The 19,958-nt window shown below is 41.4% G+C and overlaps 1 protein-coding gene and 1 pseudogene across 5 annotated transcripts in view; one reads left to right on the top strand and one right to left on the bottom strand.

Moving 5' to 3' along the window:
- Positions 1 to 3,127: 3,127 nt before the first annotated feature.
- Positions 3,128 to 19,958, bottom strand: part of ampd2 (adenosine monophosphate deaminase 2) — a 77,784-nt gene continuing 60,953 nt past the window's right edge. For all 5 annotated transcript variants that reach the window (XM_008109428.3, XM_008109426.3, XM_003220232.4 and 2 more), the window contains 6 exons: positions 14,478 to 14,604; positions 13,565 to 13,728; positions 13,190 to 13,310; positions 12,130 to 12,303; positions 7,705 to 7,815; positions 3,128 to 6,937 (listed from right to left, as the gene is read on the bottom strand). In XM_008109428.3, the coding sequence (XP_008107635.1) occupies positions 6,722 to 6,937; positions 7,705 to 7,815; positions 12,130 to 12,303; positions 13,190 to 13,310; positions 13,565 to 13,728; positions 14,478 to 14,604 (913 nt within the window). In that variant the 3' untranslated portion in view covers positions 3,128 to 6,721. The remainder of the gene's footprint in view (positions 6,938 to 7,704; positions 7,816 to 12,129; positions 12,304 to 13,189; positions 13,311 to 13,564; positions 13,729 to 14,477; positions 14,605 to 19,958) is intronic.
- On the top strand, positions 9,717 to 12,097 carry LOC103278673 (vesicle transport protein SFT2B-like; annotated as a pseudogene).

Consider the following 19,958-nt stretch of genomic DNA (forward strand, 5'->3'; position numbering starts at 1 on the left):
CTCCTGGAATGATTCCATCAGCGTTGCCTCTGAGAAATCCTGCAAATCTCTTGGGAAGACAGGCAGACAAATGTCAGTGTGCTGGAAAAAGCAAAGACCACTAGCATTGAAGCAATACTCCTCCACCATCAACTCCGCTGGACTGGCCACGTTGTCTGAACACCCGATCATCGTCTCCCAAAGCAATTACTATACTCCCAACTCAACAGCAGAAAATTGAATGTTGGTGGACAGAAAAAGAGATTTAAAGATGGGCTTAAAGGTAACCTTAAAAACTGTGGCATAGACACTGAGAACTGGGAAGCCCTGGCCCTAGAGTGCTCTATCTAGCTGGAGGCCAGCTGTGACCAGCAGTGCTGTGAAATTTGAAGAGGCACGAATGGAAGGTAAAAGGGAGAAGCGTGCCAAAAGGAAGGCGCATCAAACTAACCTTGACCGGGACCACCTTCCACCTGAAAACCGATGTCCTCACTGTGGAAGAACATGCGGGTCAAGAATAGGGCTCTACAATCACCCAAGTACCCACCGCCAAGACACTACACTTGGAAGGCCATAATACTCGGATAACAAGGGATTGCCTAACTAGATCAAAGTTTTGAAAATATATACCTCACAAGCTCTGAGGATGCCTGCCATAGATGTGGGCAAAACCTCAGGAAAGAATACTTCTGGAACATGGCCATGCAGCCCAGCAAACACACAAGAACACTGATTCCGGCCATGAAAGCCTTCAACAATACAACTTGGTTTCAGGTCACATGTTCAGGCTTTAAGATCTGGTCTTATCTCATTTACAGTGGCACAGTGTTGGCAATCCCAAGAGGATAGAAGATGGGGAATGCTTTGTCATTTGTGATACCGTGTTTCCCAGAAAATAAGACACTGTCTTATATTAATTTTTGCTCCCAAAGATATGCTAGGTCTTATTTTCAGGGGATGTCTTATTTTTCCATTAAGAAGAATTCACATTTATTGTTGAACCAAAAATAGAACATTATATACTGTACAGTGGTTGTCATCACAAACCAACATAACCGGACAAACTGTAAATCCTATTAAGAATTTCTTGTTACTACCATTATTTTCATGTACAACTGGTATATACATTTACCAATTCTGTATGCTCTGGTGTTCTGATTGGCAGACGCTGGGCATGCTTCCAAACAAAAACCTTGTTTTTACCTTGTCTTACTTTCAGGGGAGGCCTTATATTTAGCAATTCAGCAAAACCTCTACTAGGTCTTATTTTCTGGGGATGTCTTATTTTCGGGGAAACAAGGTACCTCACAAGAAAAGTGTAATGCATTTTGGAAGAGCAAAAAGTACTTGCAACCAATAGCACTAGTAACATTTTTTCCAGTTGTTTTCTTCATAAGATCAAGAGAACAGATCTTCACTCATGATTTCAAAGCTTCAATCAACAGTTCCAAAGAACATCAGCACTGACTCTCTAGGTCTGCTTCAGAAAACCCTGAGCACCATCTTCTGGCAGTATGGGAGCACAAGTAGGAAACTGCAACTCCCCCCCCCCTTTTTTTTTTTTTACAAACATAGAGCCTACCAAAGTTTCTTTGCTGTAAAACAAATTCTGAATACCTACTACAAAAAAGCAACATGATTGCTCCATCCTCAATGTGACATCCTTTAAAATATTTAAACATTGCTATTGTGTTACATCTTAATCATTTTTTTCTCCAGGCTAAACATACTTAGTTCCCTAAGCTACTCCATATTTTGTCAAACATGGACAAACAAAACTGTGGATACTGGTAATGCTGATAATGGTGTTCATAGAATATCTGTGCAACTGGATGAACTAAAGATCACTGTGGATAAAAAAACAGAACACATAACCCACAACACAATCCATGTATACTATTAAGTGTGAACACTGAGGTCAGTAACAGTTCTACACTCTCCAAGCCTTTGGAAGTTTTTATATACAGTTCATATTTCCTTAAACCTGCAGGTGTCATAGAATGACTGTTAACTACCATTTTATCTATGTGTCCCATTTCTTATCTATGTGTTTTCTTGGGTCAAACTCCATTAGTTCATGGTATTACTACAAATGATAGAGCAAAGTGTCTGTTATATACATAAACCTTGGTTTCATGCAGTTCTGAGCTCTCATAATAGCTTTCCTGAGTAGAACACAAGGCAAGCACAGCACTAATGACAGGACTTTTTTCTTATCCCACATTTTTAAAGGTCATTCATAAGGTTGGTTTCAATATAAGAGAATATTTTCAGTTATATTTATCGTATCAGAAGCAAAACTGAGGGTACATTTGTAATTAGTTTAAAAACACAAAGTTAAAAACTTGGCATTATACTAAACGTCTTTTGACCAGTAGCTGGCCACTTGAAGTGCCTCTGGTGTTGCTGTAAGAAGTCCTCCAATGTGCATGTGGCAGGGCTTAGACTGCATTGTAATAGGTGGTCTGTGGTTTGCTCGTCTGCACACTCGCATGTCATGGACTTCACTTTGTGGCCGTTTCTTGAGGTTGGCTCTGCATCTCATGATGCCTTCCAAGTGCCTTCCAAGCTGCCCAGTCTTCTGTGTGCCCAGGAGAGAGTCTCTCATTCAGTGATGATATATTCCAATAACCTTTCTGGGCTTTTGGGAACAAGTAACTATTTAAAGAAGCTCTTGTATCGATGACCTCTTAAGTCTAACTTCCTTCTAAATGAGAACAATATAAGATAAAGAGCGTGTAAAAAGGGACTTGCCAAATTGAAAGTTATAAATACGGCAAAGCAGTGTTATCAGTATTAGTCAAGACAAATCACTGAATGTGATGTGTCAGCTTAATATAAGTATGCGAGTGTGCGTTACAAGAAAACCTTTCCCTAATCTACAATTGTTGTGAGTATTCCCATGTGTGATACAGTATTTATATATTGTAGCACCCCTTGATTATAATTGTTCCTCACAACCAATTCCCTTCTATCCACTGGGTGGCTTTTCAGATGTTTATGGACCATAACTATCATCAGCCAGCCAACCATGCCAGGGGCATCAGAAGATAGAGTCTGAAGTCTAACAACCCCTTGGAGAGCCACAGCCTCCCCAATCCTGCAGTAAGCCAAGAAGGAGGAAAATTAATTCACTCAGAGACAATGGTTTAATTAAATAATTTTAATGATGTATCATGCTGATGCTTGATAGGATTTCTTACACCACATGTCAGCACAAACAAGCATAGAAGTCATCCAAATGACACAGAATTACCAGAATGAAAAGGATACAGTGATGGTCAGCAGGATACAAGTTCCATCGCCCACTGACAACAAAGCAAAAAATTAACAAGGCGCACATACCTTCAAGGTACCAAAGAGAAGCAAGGCAGGTTCTGGCAAGGAGGACAGAGATGGGACTGGTGCAGGGAGACAGGATGCTCTTAGCATAGAACAGTTATATTCTACTTGCTGGGCCAGACTAAAACTGTTTTTTCACAAATGACCCTTTTTGAGACCAAAACATTGTGGTTCAGATTCGTGAGGCACACCTGCTGGTTACAAGACCTTCCCACCCCAGGCTCTCCTGGTACTCAGCAAGATCTCAAACAAAAGCATAGAAATGCAGAGAAAAGATTTCCTCCCTCCCAAACCATGGAGGTGGGATGCCAGACAGACAATGACCCTGTAAAATGGGGGCTCCCACACGCATGTACGCTCTCACAAGACAATATAAAGCACACATCAATTTCAGAGGTAGAATCACACTGGAGGAAGATCTACCCTGTCTTGGCACACTCCACGCACAACTCTAAACAAGGCACTGGCTACAAGACAGATTTTGAGAATTTGGTCCACAGCAGCCTAGAGGGAGGGCACTGCAAGTTCTCTGCTTACTTTGGAGGCATTCCTCAGCATCTGTCACTGTTGTCCCCAAAAGGTTTACGAAATGCATTTTGTACTGAGTTGAAACTGCAAGGACAGACATGGTAGCGGCAAGAGGGAGGCAACCTTTAGGAAATGACTGCTGCTTTTGTTTTGGGGCTGAGTGGCACAAAGACTCTACAAAGCTAGTCTCCTACTCTAGGAGGGAATAAGGAATTCCCTATTACAGCTGATCTGAAAAGACTGGTGAGGCTTAAAAAGTTGTAAATTAGTGAATCATCTGTCCAGAAACCTGTGGACGATACTCTTAAAAGGAAAGGCCTTACACTGGCTATGAGCATTTCATTGAGCAAAACTCAACATGCAAAGCGAAGATAGTTGAGGTCTCCTGACTCCTGATCACACAGCTTCAGAAGAGGGCAGATGCTGCTGCAGGTTCCCTCTTCAGATGTATATCAGCCAACATGAGGCTTTAGTCTGCTCCTAGAACAGCAGCAACTTTGCTGGTAAGAAAACTGAAATATTTCTATGGCTTTTATTCTTGCCAAGATTGAAAGAAGATACCTGTCTATATATGCATTATTCAGGGAGAAAAAGAGACCTGACCAGAGGTTGCCTCTTCAACCTACTACAGTCAAGAAAAGAAGGTTGCCTTGGTGGCGAGTACAAGCATGACGAAGAGAGCTAGACATTCTCCCCAGTCCCAAGTGATTGGGAAGCAACCTATATTCTGATAGAGGATAGATTAGTGCAAACCATTTCCTGTAGAGACATGCATCAGGCAATAACCAGTGGCCCAAACAGAGAGGTGAGTAATCCTTCAAATTTTTTTTAAAAGGAAATAAAAGTGTTAAAAGCAGCTCCAGGGAGAAATATTCAAACAGTAGTGCTGGTATTATCATTACTCTTCCTTCTGCACCATTTATAAAAATCTCAGTTCATTTCTCCAAACTGCTACTGTCTTTTAAAACAGAAAACAACATTACAGATTTAATGCAGGCTCCTGTATTCATTGTTCTTCACATAAAAGAATTTTGGAGGAACAATTTAGATCAGGGAAATTGACTGAAACTGCTCTTCCCTAATCTAATGTCTTCCAAAGTTGTTGAACTACAGCCCCTATATTCTTATGCTGACTGTGGGATTATGGGTCCTGTATTCCAGCTGCTCTAGAAGGTGCCAATGTAGGGAAAGCTGGGTTCACATTTTCCTCCTCACTCCTCCACTGATCTGTTTAAACTGGAGCCAATGCAAATCAGAACTTGGAAATGTTACATTTTGGACTCTAATTCCCAGAATCTGCCCAGTGGTCATAACAGCTGGATGATCTTGAATCTAAAGTTCAGAAAAGTAACTTTTCAAAGTTTTGCTTTAAAGTTGGGTTTATGAAAGAAAACAAAACTCTGAAATGATCACAGGTTTTCTGCAGTAGATCCATTTTGCTCATAGCACAAAGGCAGTTTCTCTCACGTTGTATAAGCATCTTGGTTCCAAGGTTCAACTGTTGCATCTGATATAAAGGAAGCAGCCTTAACCCTTCAGTTGCAGAACCACTGTTAGCTGACATTCACAGCATTAATAAAGACATGCAACAATTTCTCATGTTACATGACTGTAGAGAATGTCAAAGAGGTTCATAAAAGAAACACAATGGTTAAAAGTGACAGATATCTGGCACACAAGTTTCTCTTTATTATAGTGAGCAAGAATAGAGGTTTGCTCCTTTCTGCTCCCAGTAATCTACCTCCTAAGGCTGGGGTTCAAAGGCTAGGGCTTTCCCTGAGCCAGAGAGACTAAAGGTTTAGAGCAGGGGCAGATAAAGTGCAGCCTGCAATCAGTTCGTGTCCTACAGGGTCGTTTTTAAGGTTGATAGAGCCTTTTAGAGACTTCCTGATCTGCTCTATCTTAATTTTATTTCCACTTATTAGAAATCATGTTTTCTACTTCTGAAGCAATTTCAGGAGCAATGTTTAGTCTTTTTCAAGGACAGAGCATCTTACGCTATTTTTGCAGGGTGATGGTGGTTCAGTGAAGGTTTTGGAGGCCAAAAATGGTCACCAGACCTTCCACCTTTGCCCACCTCTGGTTCAGGAAGTGGTAAAAGCAAGGCAAAGTCTCTTGTCTCTTGGCCATATTTCACTCACAGTGAGCGGCTTTACTGTGTGATAGGAACTGTAGTGATAGGTTATGCTGATGGCAAAAGGTTGCCTGAAAAGAAGTATTTTTACTGGCCAATAGGAAATAGTAGCTAGAAACAGCCAAGGAGAGGACATAACATAAAAATACATGTAAGTCAGCAGAATGTGGCATAAGATGCTTTAGCTTCTGACTTGACCAAATACACAGTCTCTCATTGCAAACATAACCAGGATACATGCTTACTCACTGGTGTTTTGTTTTGCCTACGTGCAAGTGTGCACACATTCTATAAGTTGTCACAGGTCCCTAGCTCAAGTTCTTCCATTACTTTTGACCTCCACTCACAAAAAACACGGCCAGATCTTCCATCCATTTGCAGAAAGTTCTTTCTCTCTCTCCCCCTTCCCTAGATCTCATTCTAGACTCCAGTGGGAGTTACGAATCATTTACAACCCATGGTCCACAGATGATCCCCTGTCCACAGACGATCTCCTGCAGTTCCACTTCATGAAGGTGAATGCAATGTAGTAGCAGCCAAGAAATGATTACCAAGTGCAAACAAAACATTAAGGCTTTTCCAGGATAAGAGAGAGAGAAGGTAACAGTATGCTTTGAAATGGAAACACAACAGGAAATTAAAAGGGTTCATGGGGCAGGAGTGGGTGGGTGTCCAAGTTCTCCTCATGCCTGCAAAACGGCTTCACCTTGGTGGAGCCAAATAGGAAATTGTAATCCTTCAGCGAGCATCCAGACTGGAGCTCATAGTCAGAGGGTCCTCCTCCTGGATGGTCTCCAACTCCTCCGTCTGCACAGCCTGAGTGATAAGAGTCAGCTCCTGGCAGAGTGTCTCGTAGCGGTAAGCCACCCGGATGTCTGGGACATTGGTGCGCCGGATATCATTGCCCTCTGGCCCCTCCTTCATGTAGTTGGGTCCAAGCCAGTAGCTCTTTACCTGGACAATAAAAGGCAGAGGCCAATCCATGATTAGAATAAGGGGAACCTTATGGTTTTTCTTGATCCGTTCAAATAGGAGAACACTCATAGAGCCCTTTAACAAACATATAAATGTCCAGCACAAGGGACTTAAAAAAAACCTTTAAAAAACAAGAAAGGCCCGGGAGTATTTCTTTCATTTTATATATAAACAACAATCCCACCTGATTTGTGACCCTTAAATACGCTCCTCCACTTCTTATTTCATTGTAAGATTTTTTTGAGGGGGAAGGACAACTATGCACCTTTCCCACTGATTCAACGTGTCCACTTTAGTTGGAACCAAAAATTGGATTAATCTCAGAAATATTTTCAGAAAATCACTACTGAAATATATATGCTTGTATGCCAAGTTTTTGCTGGCTGAGAAATCCCAAAGAGACCCTCAGTTTCAGAAGCCAGATGGGTACTACCAGTGCTTAAACTTACACAGACCCCTAACCTTACAATTTAAGAGTATTAAAAGGTGAATACAATAAATGTGAGCTCTGACAGCTTGCTGGGTGGTGAATTCACTCTAGATTTGAGTCAGAATTTTAAAGAAGCTACTGAGGGTGATGAACTTATTTTAGGGTCAGGATTCAGCACCTTGGATAGCTCCTTTAGGGCTCAAAAGTCAAAAGCTGGAGCAGATTTGATGTCCTACTGAAGTAGTAGCTCCTCCCGATTCTAATGTGGAATCAGGTTATGAAATCAATTTCTTTGAGAAATTATTCAACTTTTTACCTTGTGGGAGAAGCCACTCATAAGCACACTGTTGCGTGCAAGTTCGCACATGTCACAAGAGCTGAGCTTCCACACCTGTGTGGCAATGCTGTATTCCTCCATCAGGGGCTCCTGTAAGAGAGACATTGACCATCAGTTTGGTTAATAGATGACTTCAAATAAACACATGCAGAGTAGTAGCTAGCAGACAAAACTCCAAGCCACTTGCAAAAATGCTTTTAACTAAGTGTAGGTAGTAGTAATAATAATAATAATAATAATAATAATAATAATAATAATAATAATAATAGCTTTATTTATATTCTGCTCTCTCTCCCCGCAGGGACTCGGGAGTGGCTCACAACAATATAAAATCACAGAATATATAATAAAACAAATAAATGTTTCAAATCAAATACACAAACAATAACCAATTATAAAAAATAATCAAAACATAATAGATAGAAAAGACATCTTACATAAATAAGATAAAATACATAAATGTTATCCAGTATATCCAGTCAATACCAAAAAAGCTTTTCACATCTAAACAAAGTGAGAAAATATGTGGTCAATATAATAGATAGAAGAAGTATGACTTAACTCCCCTGGCAGTACAGCTCTAACGAAGTCAAACTCAAAAATACTCTGAGTCCCATCAGGGAGCTAGGGCAGTATATAAATAAAGTTTTTATTATTATTATTATTATTATTATTATTATTATTATTATTATTATTATTATTATAAAAATAAAGCACATTCAAAAGCTTGGAAATACTAGTTTCGGACTACCGCCTATATAAGAAATTCTGAGAACTGTAATATAACAAAAAAAAAACTCCATAATATTTCCATGCAAGCTCTGTTCAACACTTTAGGCCATATACAAACCTTGACTGTTCTACTACTGGACAGAAATGAGCCAAAAGAACAGGTCACTAGGTGGCAGCATCTATACTGTCACCATCAACATTGAAGAGTGGAGAGCAGCAGATGGTAAGTTCTGGCCCAAGTGTACAGCACATTATGTACTTGTACAAACAGCAACAAAATCTGAAAATTATATCTCCAGAGAAATGTATGTCAAGACATGAAAAAGGCAAATATGACTAAAAAGGAGAATAAATAAAATTATTTTTGGGTAACAACTGCTGAACACATTTTCTGTCCTCTTCCATAAGCCATAGGCTGACCCATGATACTCTGCTAGCGAAAATAGAGCAGCCCCCAACCTCCAAAGTCAACAAACACAGTGTTCTCAGCTGGTCAAGTGCTTTGGTTCCTGAGATAAAGCACCCCATAGTTCCCTCTCACTCTCTTGGTTATAAAATGCAATGAATAGTAAATGAAATAATAAAACATGTTTTTCTCCTTTCCTAAAACTCAAAATCAGCAGTTAAGGAGGCCATCTCACTCTGCTTTGGGCACAAAAAAAAAACCCTCAGATCTCAGAGTCAAACTCTACAAGTTATTGGGCATGAGGCATATTATGGAAAAAGCTAGACTTTAAAAAACAAAATGAAACTACGGTAGATTATAGGCACTTAATATAAAAAGGAGCTGATGCTAAATATAAACAAAGGCTGCTGAGCAATTTTTAAATTGATCTTTTCATGATTTGTGGAATGCAGGTCTGACAAGAGCTGGGGACCTATTAGTTCCAATTGAATTAGCCCTGGAAGATGAAGGCTTCTGATAATTCAAATGGAAACTGTGTAAAATTAGGCCAGTATATGTTTACTATGCAGTAAAGTATGTAGCTGGACAAACATGCCAAAGGGCTGCAGGGGGAAAAAACACATATAATAGAGGGATTGGAGCCCCCCGTAGTGCAGTGGGTTAAACCGTTGAGCTGCTGAACTTGCTGACCGAAAGGTTGCTATTAGCCCCCAGAGTCGGACACGACTAGACTTAATGTTAGGGGGAAACCTTTACCTTTACCAGAGGGTTTTGAAGAGAGACATCATATAGATTTTCCATGTCATGAAAAAGGAGGAACCCTAAATCACAGAAATGCATGCAACCCATGAAACCTCCCATTTTAAAAAAATTGTGCAACTTTCATACAATTAATGTCTGAGAACTACACAGAAAGACTCTCCCATCCTCTACACAAAACACAATTTTTACCCCCTACACTCCTTTTACACTGCAGTTCCTCTCAAAATAGTGACAGGAAATTGTCTGACCCTATTGTCATCCCTCTGTCTTTCTCACACCATCTAGCCACATGAAGAGTGTCGGTCACTTTCCCCTCCACCATAGTCCACAAGGCTTTGCGCTGCTTATGGAAGTATGGTGGTTTTGCACAGGGTGAGAGAAGATAAGCAGTGGTTCTCAACCTGTGGGTCCCCAGATGTTTTGGCCTTCAACTCCCAGAAATCCCAACAGCTGGTAAACTGGCTGGGATTTCTGAGAGTTGTAGGCCAAAAAACCTGGGGCTCCACAGGTTAAGAACCACTGAGATACAGAATAGACTCTCGTGCCCTGTTCAAAATAAAACATTAGTGCATGTTAAGCATGCATATATCAGTAACAAGAGGCTGGTCTTTGTTTTGGAGAAAACTAGGCATCATGGAAACTTGGCAGAATGCAGAGAAGAAAGAAGATTCCTCAAGATGGGCCAGAATGGCATGAACTTTATGCAATAAAATGGGCAAGCAAAGCATGGCACTGGGGCTGCAGGCAGTCTTTAAAGGCTATTTTTGAAGTATTCAACTCCTCATTGACCGATATGAACTACCACCTTAATATATATTTTTACCACACTATACTAGAGAACAGAAATGTACATTGTCAGATGTTCTAAAGAAAAGTGGAAAAAAAATAGCATGAAGGAATGGACAAGCTGAAGTGGGTATTGCGCGGGCAAGACGCGGAGGAGTCAGGCACCTTGCCCAAGGTGGTGGATGCATCTTCCTTAAGCTGGAGCACAAGACCGAAAGGTTTCATAGCTTGTTCCGCTATTTGAGTTCTTTGTTCTATTTTGAATACTGGCCTGCTATGTATTCTCAGAAAAGGACTAATCTTGTTTGCAGTATTTTATACCTTTGGAAATATCCGATCCATTAGAAGTACAATGTTCCTTATGGGACCTATGAGGCAACTGAAAAGAATGTTTGAAATGACTCGTTTGATAGCTACTATTGTTATGCTCCTCTGTCCTATATTAGCACTATATGAAGCTTTCTGGTGGCATAATAAAGGACTTGCACTAATCTTCTGTGTTTTACAGTTTTTTTTGCCTTAGCATGGTACAGCATTTCCTACATTGCATTTGCAAGGGATGCTGTGAAAAAATGTTTCACAGTATGTCTCACATAATAGGCAGTTAAACAGCTTGGCCAGCAGGATGTGTTTTATCTCCATATGCTGAGGACTGGAAGACCTGGACAACCATGTGGCCTTTGCATCAGCACACACCTGGTCAGGAGCAAACCTATTAAGTTTGCTAATCAAATCTGTGAAGCACAGGAAAATACCAAATATTATTTGACAAATTATAACAACCTTTGTGATAAGCCCCAAGCTCAACTCCATATTCCCTTTATTTGCTTGTTCAATTATGTTGTCTTGCGCAAACGTGTCCTTTTCAAATCATGCAATTTTGTTAATGGATTGGTGATTTTAATAGATGTTTTAATTAATGTTTAATTGTATGGTTTTAATTGTATCTATTTATTTTATATTTATATGTATCGGCATCAAATTGCTGCCTGCTGTAAGGCTGTCCTGAGTCCCCTTTTTAGAGTGAGAAGGGTAGAATACAAATATGTGAAATAGATAATAAATTTGCATTACAGTGGTATTAATTTTCATTGTAATGGCAGAAAAATGTTTAAATCTACTTGCTTCTATGTACAGTAGTCTCACTTATCCAACATAAACGGGCTGGCAGAAAGTTGGATAAGCGAAAATGTTGGATGATAAGGAGAGATTCAGGAAAAGCCTATTAAACATCAAATTACATTATGATTTTACAAATTAAGCACCAAAACATCATGTTTCACAACAAATCGACAGAAAAAGCAGTTCAATACACGGTAAAATTACGTAGTAATAGCTGTATTTACGAATTTAGCACCAAAACTTCACAATGTATTGAAAAATTGACTACAAAAACACTGACTACTAAAAGGCAAACTGTGTTGGCTAATACAGAAGTTTGGATAAGCAAAGGTTGGATAAGTGAGACTCTACTGTATTAGAATACACAAAACTAATCAAATGTGACTCATGGAATTTTCAGCCTTGCTAAGCAGGCTGAATTTTTTCTTCTTTGCAGGTTGTTCCCAAGCAAGTTTGAGAAATGCACAAAAGAAACCACATGTACCAGAAAGGGCCAAAAAGTGTTTTACTTGCAATAGTAGAATTATTTTATAGGTTAGATGCTATAGGAAGATGGGGACAGCACCTTTCCTTGGCTGCTACTATGTTGCACTCACCTTAGTGAAGTGGAACTGCAGAGGATCATCTGTGGATAGGGAGACCACGAGGCCCCGGGACAGGTATTCTGGCAGTGGGTTACGGTGATAGCTCAAGAACAGACTGTTGTTGCTAAGTGGAGACATGGCAATGCCAATCTGGGCCAGGTAGTAGAGGTACTGGAGCACAGGTGCCTATGGAAAAACTTGGGAGTTAGACAAGACCTCCTACAATTTTTGAGTTTCATCTGATGTAGCAGGAAGGGTACAGCAGAAATGCAAGTTTCCCCTCCTTTATCATATCCATAAGGTTCTTTCAACTTATCCAGAAATCTCATTATGATAACAATATAACCTGTAGTATTTAGACAGAACCTTCTGATTAGGTTCCCAGCTGTTGGATAGTGTCATCCTGAGTCAAGTGCATGGGGAGCTGAGGAATTTGCATCATGTTAACTGAGACCATTTGCAGATCTTGAACTACATTCCTCAGAAATCCCCAGCTACTATGGTTGGGAAATTCTGGGAGCTGTCATTTTAAAAACCACACATTTCCAAGGTCTGATCTTTGTTGTAACTATTGCTTATTCTGTCTGATATTCGCTCTCTAACATCTTATATTTAGGTCCTTATGGCCATCTTACTCTTTTCATCAGTTGGCAGGTATACGAGATGCTGGAAATGCACACACATTTAAAAATAAACAAGTCTTGTGGCACGTTAAAGACTGTTAGGTTTTCTCTAGTGTAATAATATTTATTTATTTATTTATTTATTTACAACATTTATACCCCGCCCATCTCACCCGAGGGGACTCAGGAATTGCAGACCACTTTCATGTGTGGCACTAGATTTCGGAAGCTAAGAGGGATCCTGTCTAATTAGTACATAAATAGAAGACTACTACGGAATACCAGGAGCTGTCAGCTGTATTTTAGAAGTAGGCAATGGTAAATAATCCCAGAGTATTCACTGCCTAAGAAAACCTTATGAAACTGATGAGTCGTCATAAGTTAATAGGCATATTGAAAGTACATACACACATACCATGTAGTACCACACATATTTTTCACTATCTCACCTTTCGCAGCAGGAGGCCATGCGATATGTTTTCTGTCAGCATGAAACCTGACACCAGATGATGGATGGGCCCAGCCTCCCCACAGTGGGGGCGCAGCACCAAGGTGTGGAAGCCTCTCTTCCTAGACAATGAGAGAGAGAGAAGCAAAGCTTAGTCAGTGCCATTAGCTCATAAACCATTATCTTACTGGCGGAGATAATAAAGCAATAGGATAAGAAAAGAAGAGAATCAGAACACCAAATGTGGCACCATCAGACCTCAGCATCAGATTTTCCAATATGCCACTGTCTAGCATGCTGCATGTAGAGCTAAGGAAATATGCTTTGAGAGTCCCTGAAATGCAGAATAGAGAGGGACATAAAAAGGGTAATTTACCTGCGCAGGTGATTCAGTACCACCATATTGGCGTACGTGTAATAAAGGTAGTACGAATAGGGTGGGTTGTCTTCTTCCACCCAGTTGCCTGGTAAGGGGCTATCCAAGTTGAAGATGTGGTGTTCTGGTTTGGACTCATCATCCACACTGTCAAAGCCATCTACCTGCAAGTTCAAAAAAAAAAGGAGAAAAAGAGATTGAAAAGTAGGCTCCCTTCTGGAGGAAATAGGAAACCTACTCCGTTGATCGAAGCCAGCATGGTGTTCTGAGTTGGCTGATTTTAAAGTAGATATAACTGATTTTAATGTTTGTGTATATTTATAATTATTTTATGTCCCGGCATGGAGTGATTGCTGTATATATGTTGTGCTCTGCCCTGAGTCCCCTTTGGGGTGAGAAGGGCTAAATATATGTTTTAAATAAATAAATGAATGAATAAATAAATCTGCTTCAGAGATACTTCTGAATTCTCTTGCTCCAGATATCTTTGCAGGGATATCCATCAAGACTACCAACATCATCAAAAAGAGCAACCAAATCACTTACAGTGATTATAACAGAGACATCCACAAGAAAGCAGATGTTTAAATGCTGGAAGACCTGGTATTTTAAGTGCATTCCACCTTTGCAAAGTTAGCCAAGCTACATTTGTATACTGCTCTTCTTCATTTATTTTTTTTATTCCCCGCTTTATCTCCCCCAAAGGGAACTCAAAGCAGCTTAACATAAAAACATTAGCATAACCATTTAAAATATACAAATATACGAACATTAAAGTAGGATTAAATATAAACAGTATTTAAAAATTCCCAGTTAAAAACTATTAAAACAAATTCTTCACCCTGCTCCAAATGCAACAGCCCTCCCTGCCAAATTTTGGATGATGTTCCTGGCATTTCTGTCAAACACTTACATGCTCCAAGAAGAGATGCAATTCTGGGTGGCTTGCAGGATGGATTGTAGCTTCAAAGAGAGGCAGGAAGATGTTCTCCAGCATCTCCTGGAAGTTGGCCAATTGCTTTTTTGTCTTGTATACATCACTGTTGGAAACCAAGAGATTCAAAGACAGGGATGTCATTTGCTGAGGTTCAAAAAACTGGCAACCACATTGCTCCATCCAGAAATCTCCCCTTTCACGTGTCTTTTGGAACTCCATTTCTTAGTCTCTTAAACACACACACCATTCATTCTGCTTTCATTACATTGGTAGCCTAGTGATTAACAGACACAGATAATCCTACTTCACCCATAAATTTGCTAGGACACTGGTTCTGCCTTTACCCCAACCCAAGTCTTCCATTCAATGCACCACTTTATCCATCTACCTCACCCATCGGGTTTACAATATACACTCCTCATACTTTGGCCCAGTTTGCTTAAGTTTAATTCCTGTTTTGCTTTTAAACTATGTTTTAATATGCTATTGTTACTATTTTATTGTTTTATCATGCCACTGTGTATAATTGTGTTTTTCCTTGTTGCATTTTTACCTGCTGATGACGTGTGTTATGTATGTATGTATTTTATTTTATTCCATTGTAATTACCTAGGCTTGGCCCAATGTTAGCCGCCCAGAGTCCCTTCAGGGAGATGGAGACGGGGTGCAAAAATAAAATTGTTGTTGTTGTTGTTGTTGTTGTTGTTGTTATTATTATTATTATTATTATTATTATTATTATTATTATTATTATTATTATTATTTAGCCTTCCAGATGTTTCAAACTACTGGCCCTACTGTCTGGGACTTCTAGGAGTTGAAAACCCAAACAACTGGAGATCTAAATGTGAAAAACTACTGTGCAGGCGAGTTAATGCTTAGGTAGGTAATATATATACCTCTTAGACTTAATCTCCTCTGAAATACAGGTAGATAACAAGTATGAGTACATTGCACATTAATGAAAAAAATATTAATTTCTACAAATAGTCATAAATTAACAATCACTGGGACTAACATGGGTATTTCTACTTTAGCTAGTATCACAGCAACACAGGGTAAGCTTAACATAAAGTGTTACTAGCAAATAATACAATTGAATAGTTCTGAAGATTTGGATAGTGGCATTGCCTCTAAACAACTTAAACATTCTAGGTTGTTGTGAGTTTTCTGGGCTGTATGTTCCAGAAGCATTCTCTCCTGACGTTACGCCTGCATCTATGGCAGTCATCCTAAGAGGTTGTGAGGTCTATTGGAAACAAGGAAAGTGGAGTTATATGATTATCTGTGGAATGTCCAGGGTGGGAGAAAGAACTCTTGTTTGTATGAGGCAAGTATGAATGTTGCAATTGGCCAGTTTGATTAGCACTGACTAGCCTTGCAGCTTCAAAGACTGACTGCTTCCAGCCTGGGGGAATTCTTCATTAGGAGGTGTTAACTGACCTGATTGTTTCCTGTCTGAAATTCCCTTGTTTTCAGAGTGTTGTTCTTTATTTACTGTCCTGTTTTTAGCATTTTAAAACTTAAAAGATGTGTGAAAATTTCTTCAAGGATGTACTTTAGCAATGCTGTACTACTTATTCTGGAAAAAAACCCTAAACATCATAGATTAAAAATGGCATATGAACCAGGAATATTTATTATGGAATGCAAAGAGAACATTTGTGAGATAGCTTGGATATTCTAAAGCACTCTTCCCCAAAATTTTGCCTTTGGATGTTTGGACTGGAACTTGAATCTATACTCAGTGGGTAAGAAAGAGATGATAGGGTTGTTGTCAAGGACAGAACGCCACAAGATTCAAAGTAACAGAGTTTATTAGATTACAGAACTCAAAAATGCCCGTAAAACACAAGGGCCAGGCAGTTTTTGCCTTTAGGAGCAAAAAGGGGCAAAAGTAAATGTTCAAAAGATAAACCGGATTAAACCGGAGTTTAATCCGGGTAAAAACAAACTGCTTGCTTCAGCCTGGGTATAAACGAAACGAAAGCCAAGGAACAAAAGATACAAAGAATGCAACTAATTGGCAGCAGATTCCTCTCTGCTGCCAACACTGTGCTTAGAGTAACTTGCGTCGCTCCCCCACACACACAGCAGACAGGATCTCCAACACGAGTAAATCAGCCAAGGATTGTAGCAGTTGAGTAGACCAGTTCCGTTCCGTAGATCAAAGCCAGAAGCAGACGTTTGTAGTTTTTCCAAGTCCAAGAAGGGGGGAAGACAAGCCGTGGTCAGTTCAGTCCGAGTTCTCAAAGCAGGAGATGGCGTCCGTCAAGAAGACGACGGAAGGTCAAGCTAATAAGAGTAAGCACAGGTTTGCACAAACAAATGCCCACACAATCCCTCCCGCCGTCTGACCCTGGATTCCAATCAACTTACGTCACAGCACAGGAAAGCACACAAGTCTTCAGGGAAGCGTCCCACACACACACGGATCCCAAGCGTTTGCCCAGATTACCTTGCCCAACGCAATTTGCAATTGCTCTCAAGCCCCATTTTATGCCAGTTACAAATCTTCATCACTGTCAGCTGTCCTCCTTAACCCGGGCGTTTCCTCATCACTTTCCTCGTCAGAGCTGGAACACCTCTGACTACGCCCAACAGCATCTCCAGCTGTGGATCCCGTCCCATCCCTCCAGCTAAACCATGGGTCTAATCCTGAAGGTCCCCATTCATCTTCTGTCCCATCATGGCCAGTGGCACCCACTTCCTCCCTTACCCGAGTCCAATCCATCTCATCCTCCTCTGAGCTAACCAGCCCCTCCTCCATTCTCTCCGTAAACCCTTCGAAAGACTCCTCGTCAGATGGTGCTGCAAATATGTCTCGCAGTCTTTTTCTCTCTCGCTCCTCGAGAGTATCTGACTCTCGAGGAGTCTTACGCCCACGTCTGTCAGTAACAGAGCCATGAGGCTCAATCATAACACTATCCCCTCTCACAAAGGCCTCCTCCCCCGATGGCGGAGAAGTGGCAGTGATACCCTCCGCTATAGCACCACGACGACTAGAGGTATCAAGTTTCAACAGCGAACGATGAAAGACTGGATGGACCTTTAAACTAGACGGTAAACGCAAACGAAACGCAACAGAAGAAATCTTTTTAACGATAGGAAAGGGACCCAAATACCGAGGCGCAAACTTTCCCCCAGCCTGTTTAATATGTTTGGAAGATAACCACACCAAATCCCCTTCTTCCAACTCCTCCCCTGCCTGCCTGTGGCGGTCAGCCTGAGTCTTCTGCGTTGCCTTAGCTTCCAACAGTAAGCGACGGGCAACATCATGCAATGCAGCCATTTCCGAAGAGCGGTACACAGGGTCCGAAGAGACCACATTGGTCGACGGCGCCACACCTCCCCGTGGGTGAAAACCATAAGTTAGCTCAAATGGCGTATGCTGACTAGACGTGTGCACCGCATTGTTGTAAGCAAATTCCGCCACCGGTAACCACTTTACCCAAGCCGTGGGTTGATCTAAACAAAAACAACGCAGATACTGCTCTAAGAGCCCATTAACCCGTTCCGACTGTCCATCCGTTTGCGGATGGAAAGCTGAAGACACGTTTAACTTAGTCCCCAAACACTCATGGAAGTGTTTCCAAAAGCGTGACACAAATTGCGGAGCCCTATCTGAAATAATCACCTCGGGTGCTCCGTGCAAACGATAGATGTGCTTTGTAAATAGTAAGGCCAACGTAGGGGCCGCCGGAATGGTTGAACAAGGAATAAAATGAGCCAGTTTACTAAATAAATCCACCACCACCCAAATACAAGTATAACCCCCAGACTTAGGCAAATCTGAAATAAAATCCATGGAAATGATTTGCCATGGCCTCTCCGGAACAGGTAAAGACGATAACAACCCTCTAGGGCGCCCAACAGGCGTCTTACTCTGCTGACAAACGGCGCAGCTGTCACAAAAGCGCAGAATGTCTTGCCGCATCTTTGGCCACCAGTAGCTCCTGGTGATAAGCTGTACGGTCTTGAACCTGCCAAAGTGCCCAGCCATGGGTTCGTCATGGTGGGCTCTAATCACCTCCAACCTGAGGGTCCCTACTGGTACGTAAACCTGCCCCCTACGCACCAATACCCCGTCTTGATCCTGGAGATGCGGCAGTATGGTACGGTTACCTGCAGAGAGCAGCATCAGTTGCTCCTGAGTCCACACATCATCCTTCTGAGCCTCAAGGATCTGGTCATGTAACCCAAGCTCATTATCTACAACACACAGAGAGGCAGTAGGCAAGATGGTCTGACATACTACCTGCTCATTGGTCTTAAATTCCGGCTTGCGGGATAAAGCATCGGCCCGCAAGTTTGCCTTCCCCTCCACGAACTGCACCTTGAAGTTAAACCTGGAGAAAAACAAAGCCCAGCGGATTTGACGCTGGTTTAACTTCTTTGCTGTTTGCAAGTGCTCTAAGTTCTTGTGATCAGATCTGACCACGATCTGGTGCCGTGCCCCTTCAAGCCAGTGCCGCCACACCTCAAACGCCACCTTAATCGCCAACAACTCCTTCTCCCATATGGTATAGTTCTGCTCGAAGGGTGTTAGTTGCCGCGAGTAAAATCCACAGGGACGCAAGGTCCCTGAGGAATCCTTCTGAGACAATACAGCCCCCAACGCGTAGCTAGAAGCGTCCGCTTCTACCACGAACGGTCTGTCAACATCAGGATGGGTTAGTATGTTGTCCGATTGAAAACTAGACTTTAGTTGTAGAAACGCCTCGTGAGCTTCCCGCCCCCACACAAATGGCTGTTTCTTGCGCAGAAGCTGCGTCAAAGGTACCGTGAGCTTTGCAAAATTCGGAATAAACTCCCGGTAGTAATTAGCGAAACCCAAGAACCTTTGTACATCCTTCTTAGTCTTCAGCTCCTGCCATGAGTTGACGGCGTCAACCTTATGTGGGTCCATTTTAAGTTCCCTACCTGACACTACATGACCTAGGAACTCCACTTCAGGCACATGAAAGACGCACTTGGAAGCCTTGGCGAAAAGCCCATTAGCCCGCAGTCGGTGCAGAACCTGCTTGACATGTTGACGATGTTCTTTCTCGTCCTTAGAAAAAATCAAGATATCATCCAAATAAATCACTAAAAATTGGTCAATTAGGTCCCTGAACACATCGTTCATGAACCTCTGGAATACCGCAGGAGCATTACAAAGCCCAAAAGGCATGACTCGGAACTCGTGGCATCCGAAACACGTGTTAAATGCCGTCTTCCATTCATCCCCTTCCCGTATACGGATTAAGTTATAGGCCCCCCGCAGGTCAAGCTTGGTAAAGACCTTAGCCCCTTGCACCCTTGATAACAGTTCCGAGATTAAAGGGAGCGGGTACCTATCCCGAATGGTGTATTTGTTTAGGATCCGATAGTCACAGACCAGCCTAAGTTCCCCAGTCTTTTTGGCTACAAAGAATACTGGTGCCGCAGTTGGAGAACTAGATGGGCGAATAAACC

The sequence above is a fragment of the Anolis carolinensis genome, chromosome 4 (assembly GCF_035594765.1).
Source record: "Anolis carolinensis isolate JA03-04 chromosome 4, rAnoCar3.1.pri, whole genome shotgun sequence".
Lineage (NCBI taxonomy): Eukaryota > Metazoa > Chordata > Lepidosauria > Squamata > Dactyloidae > Anolis > Anolis carolinensis.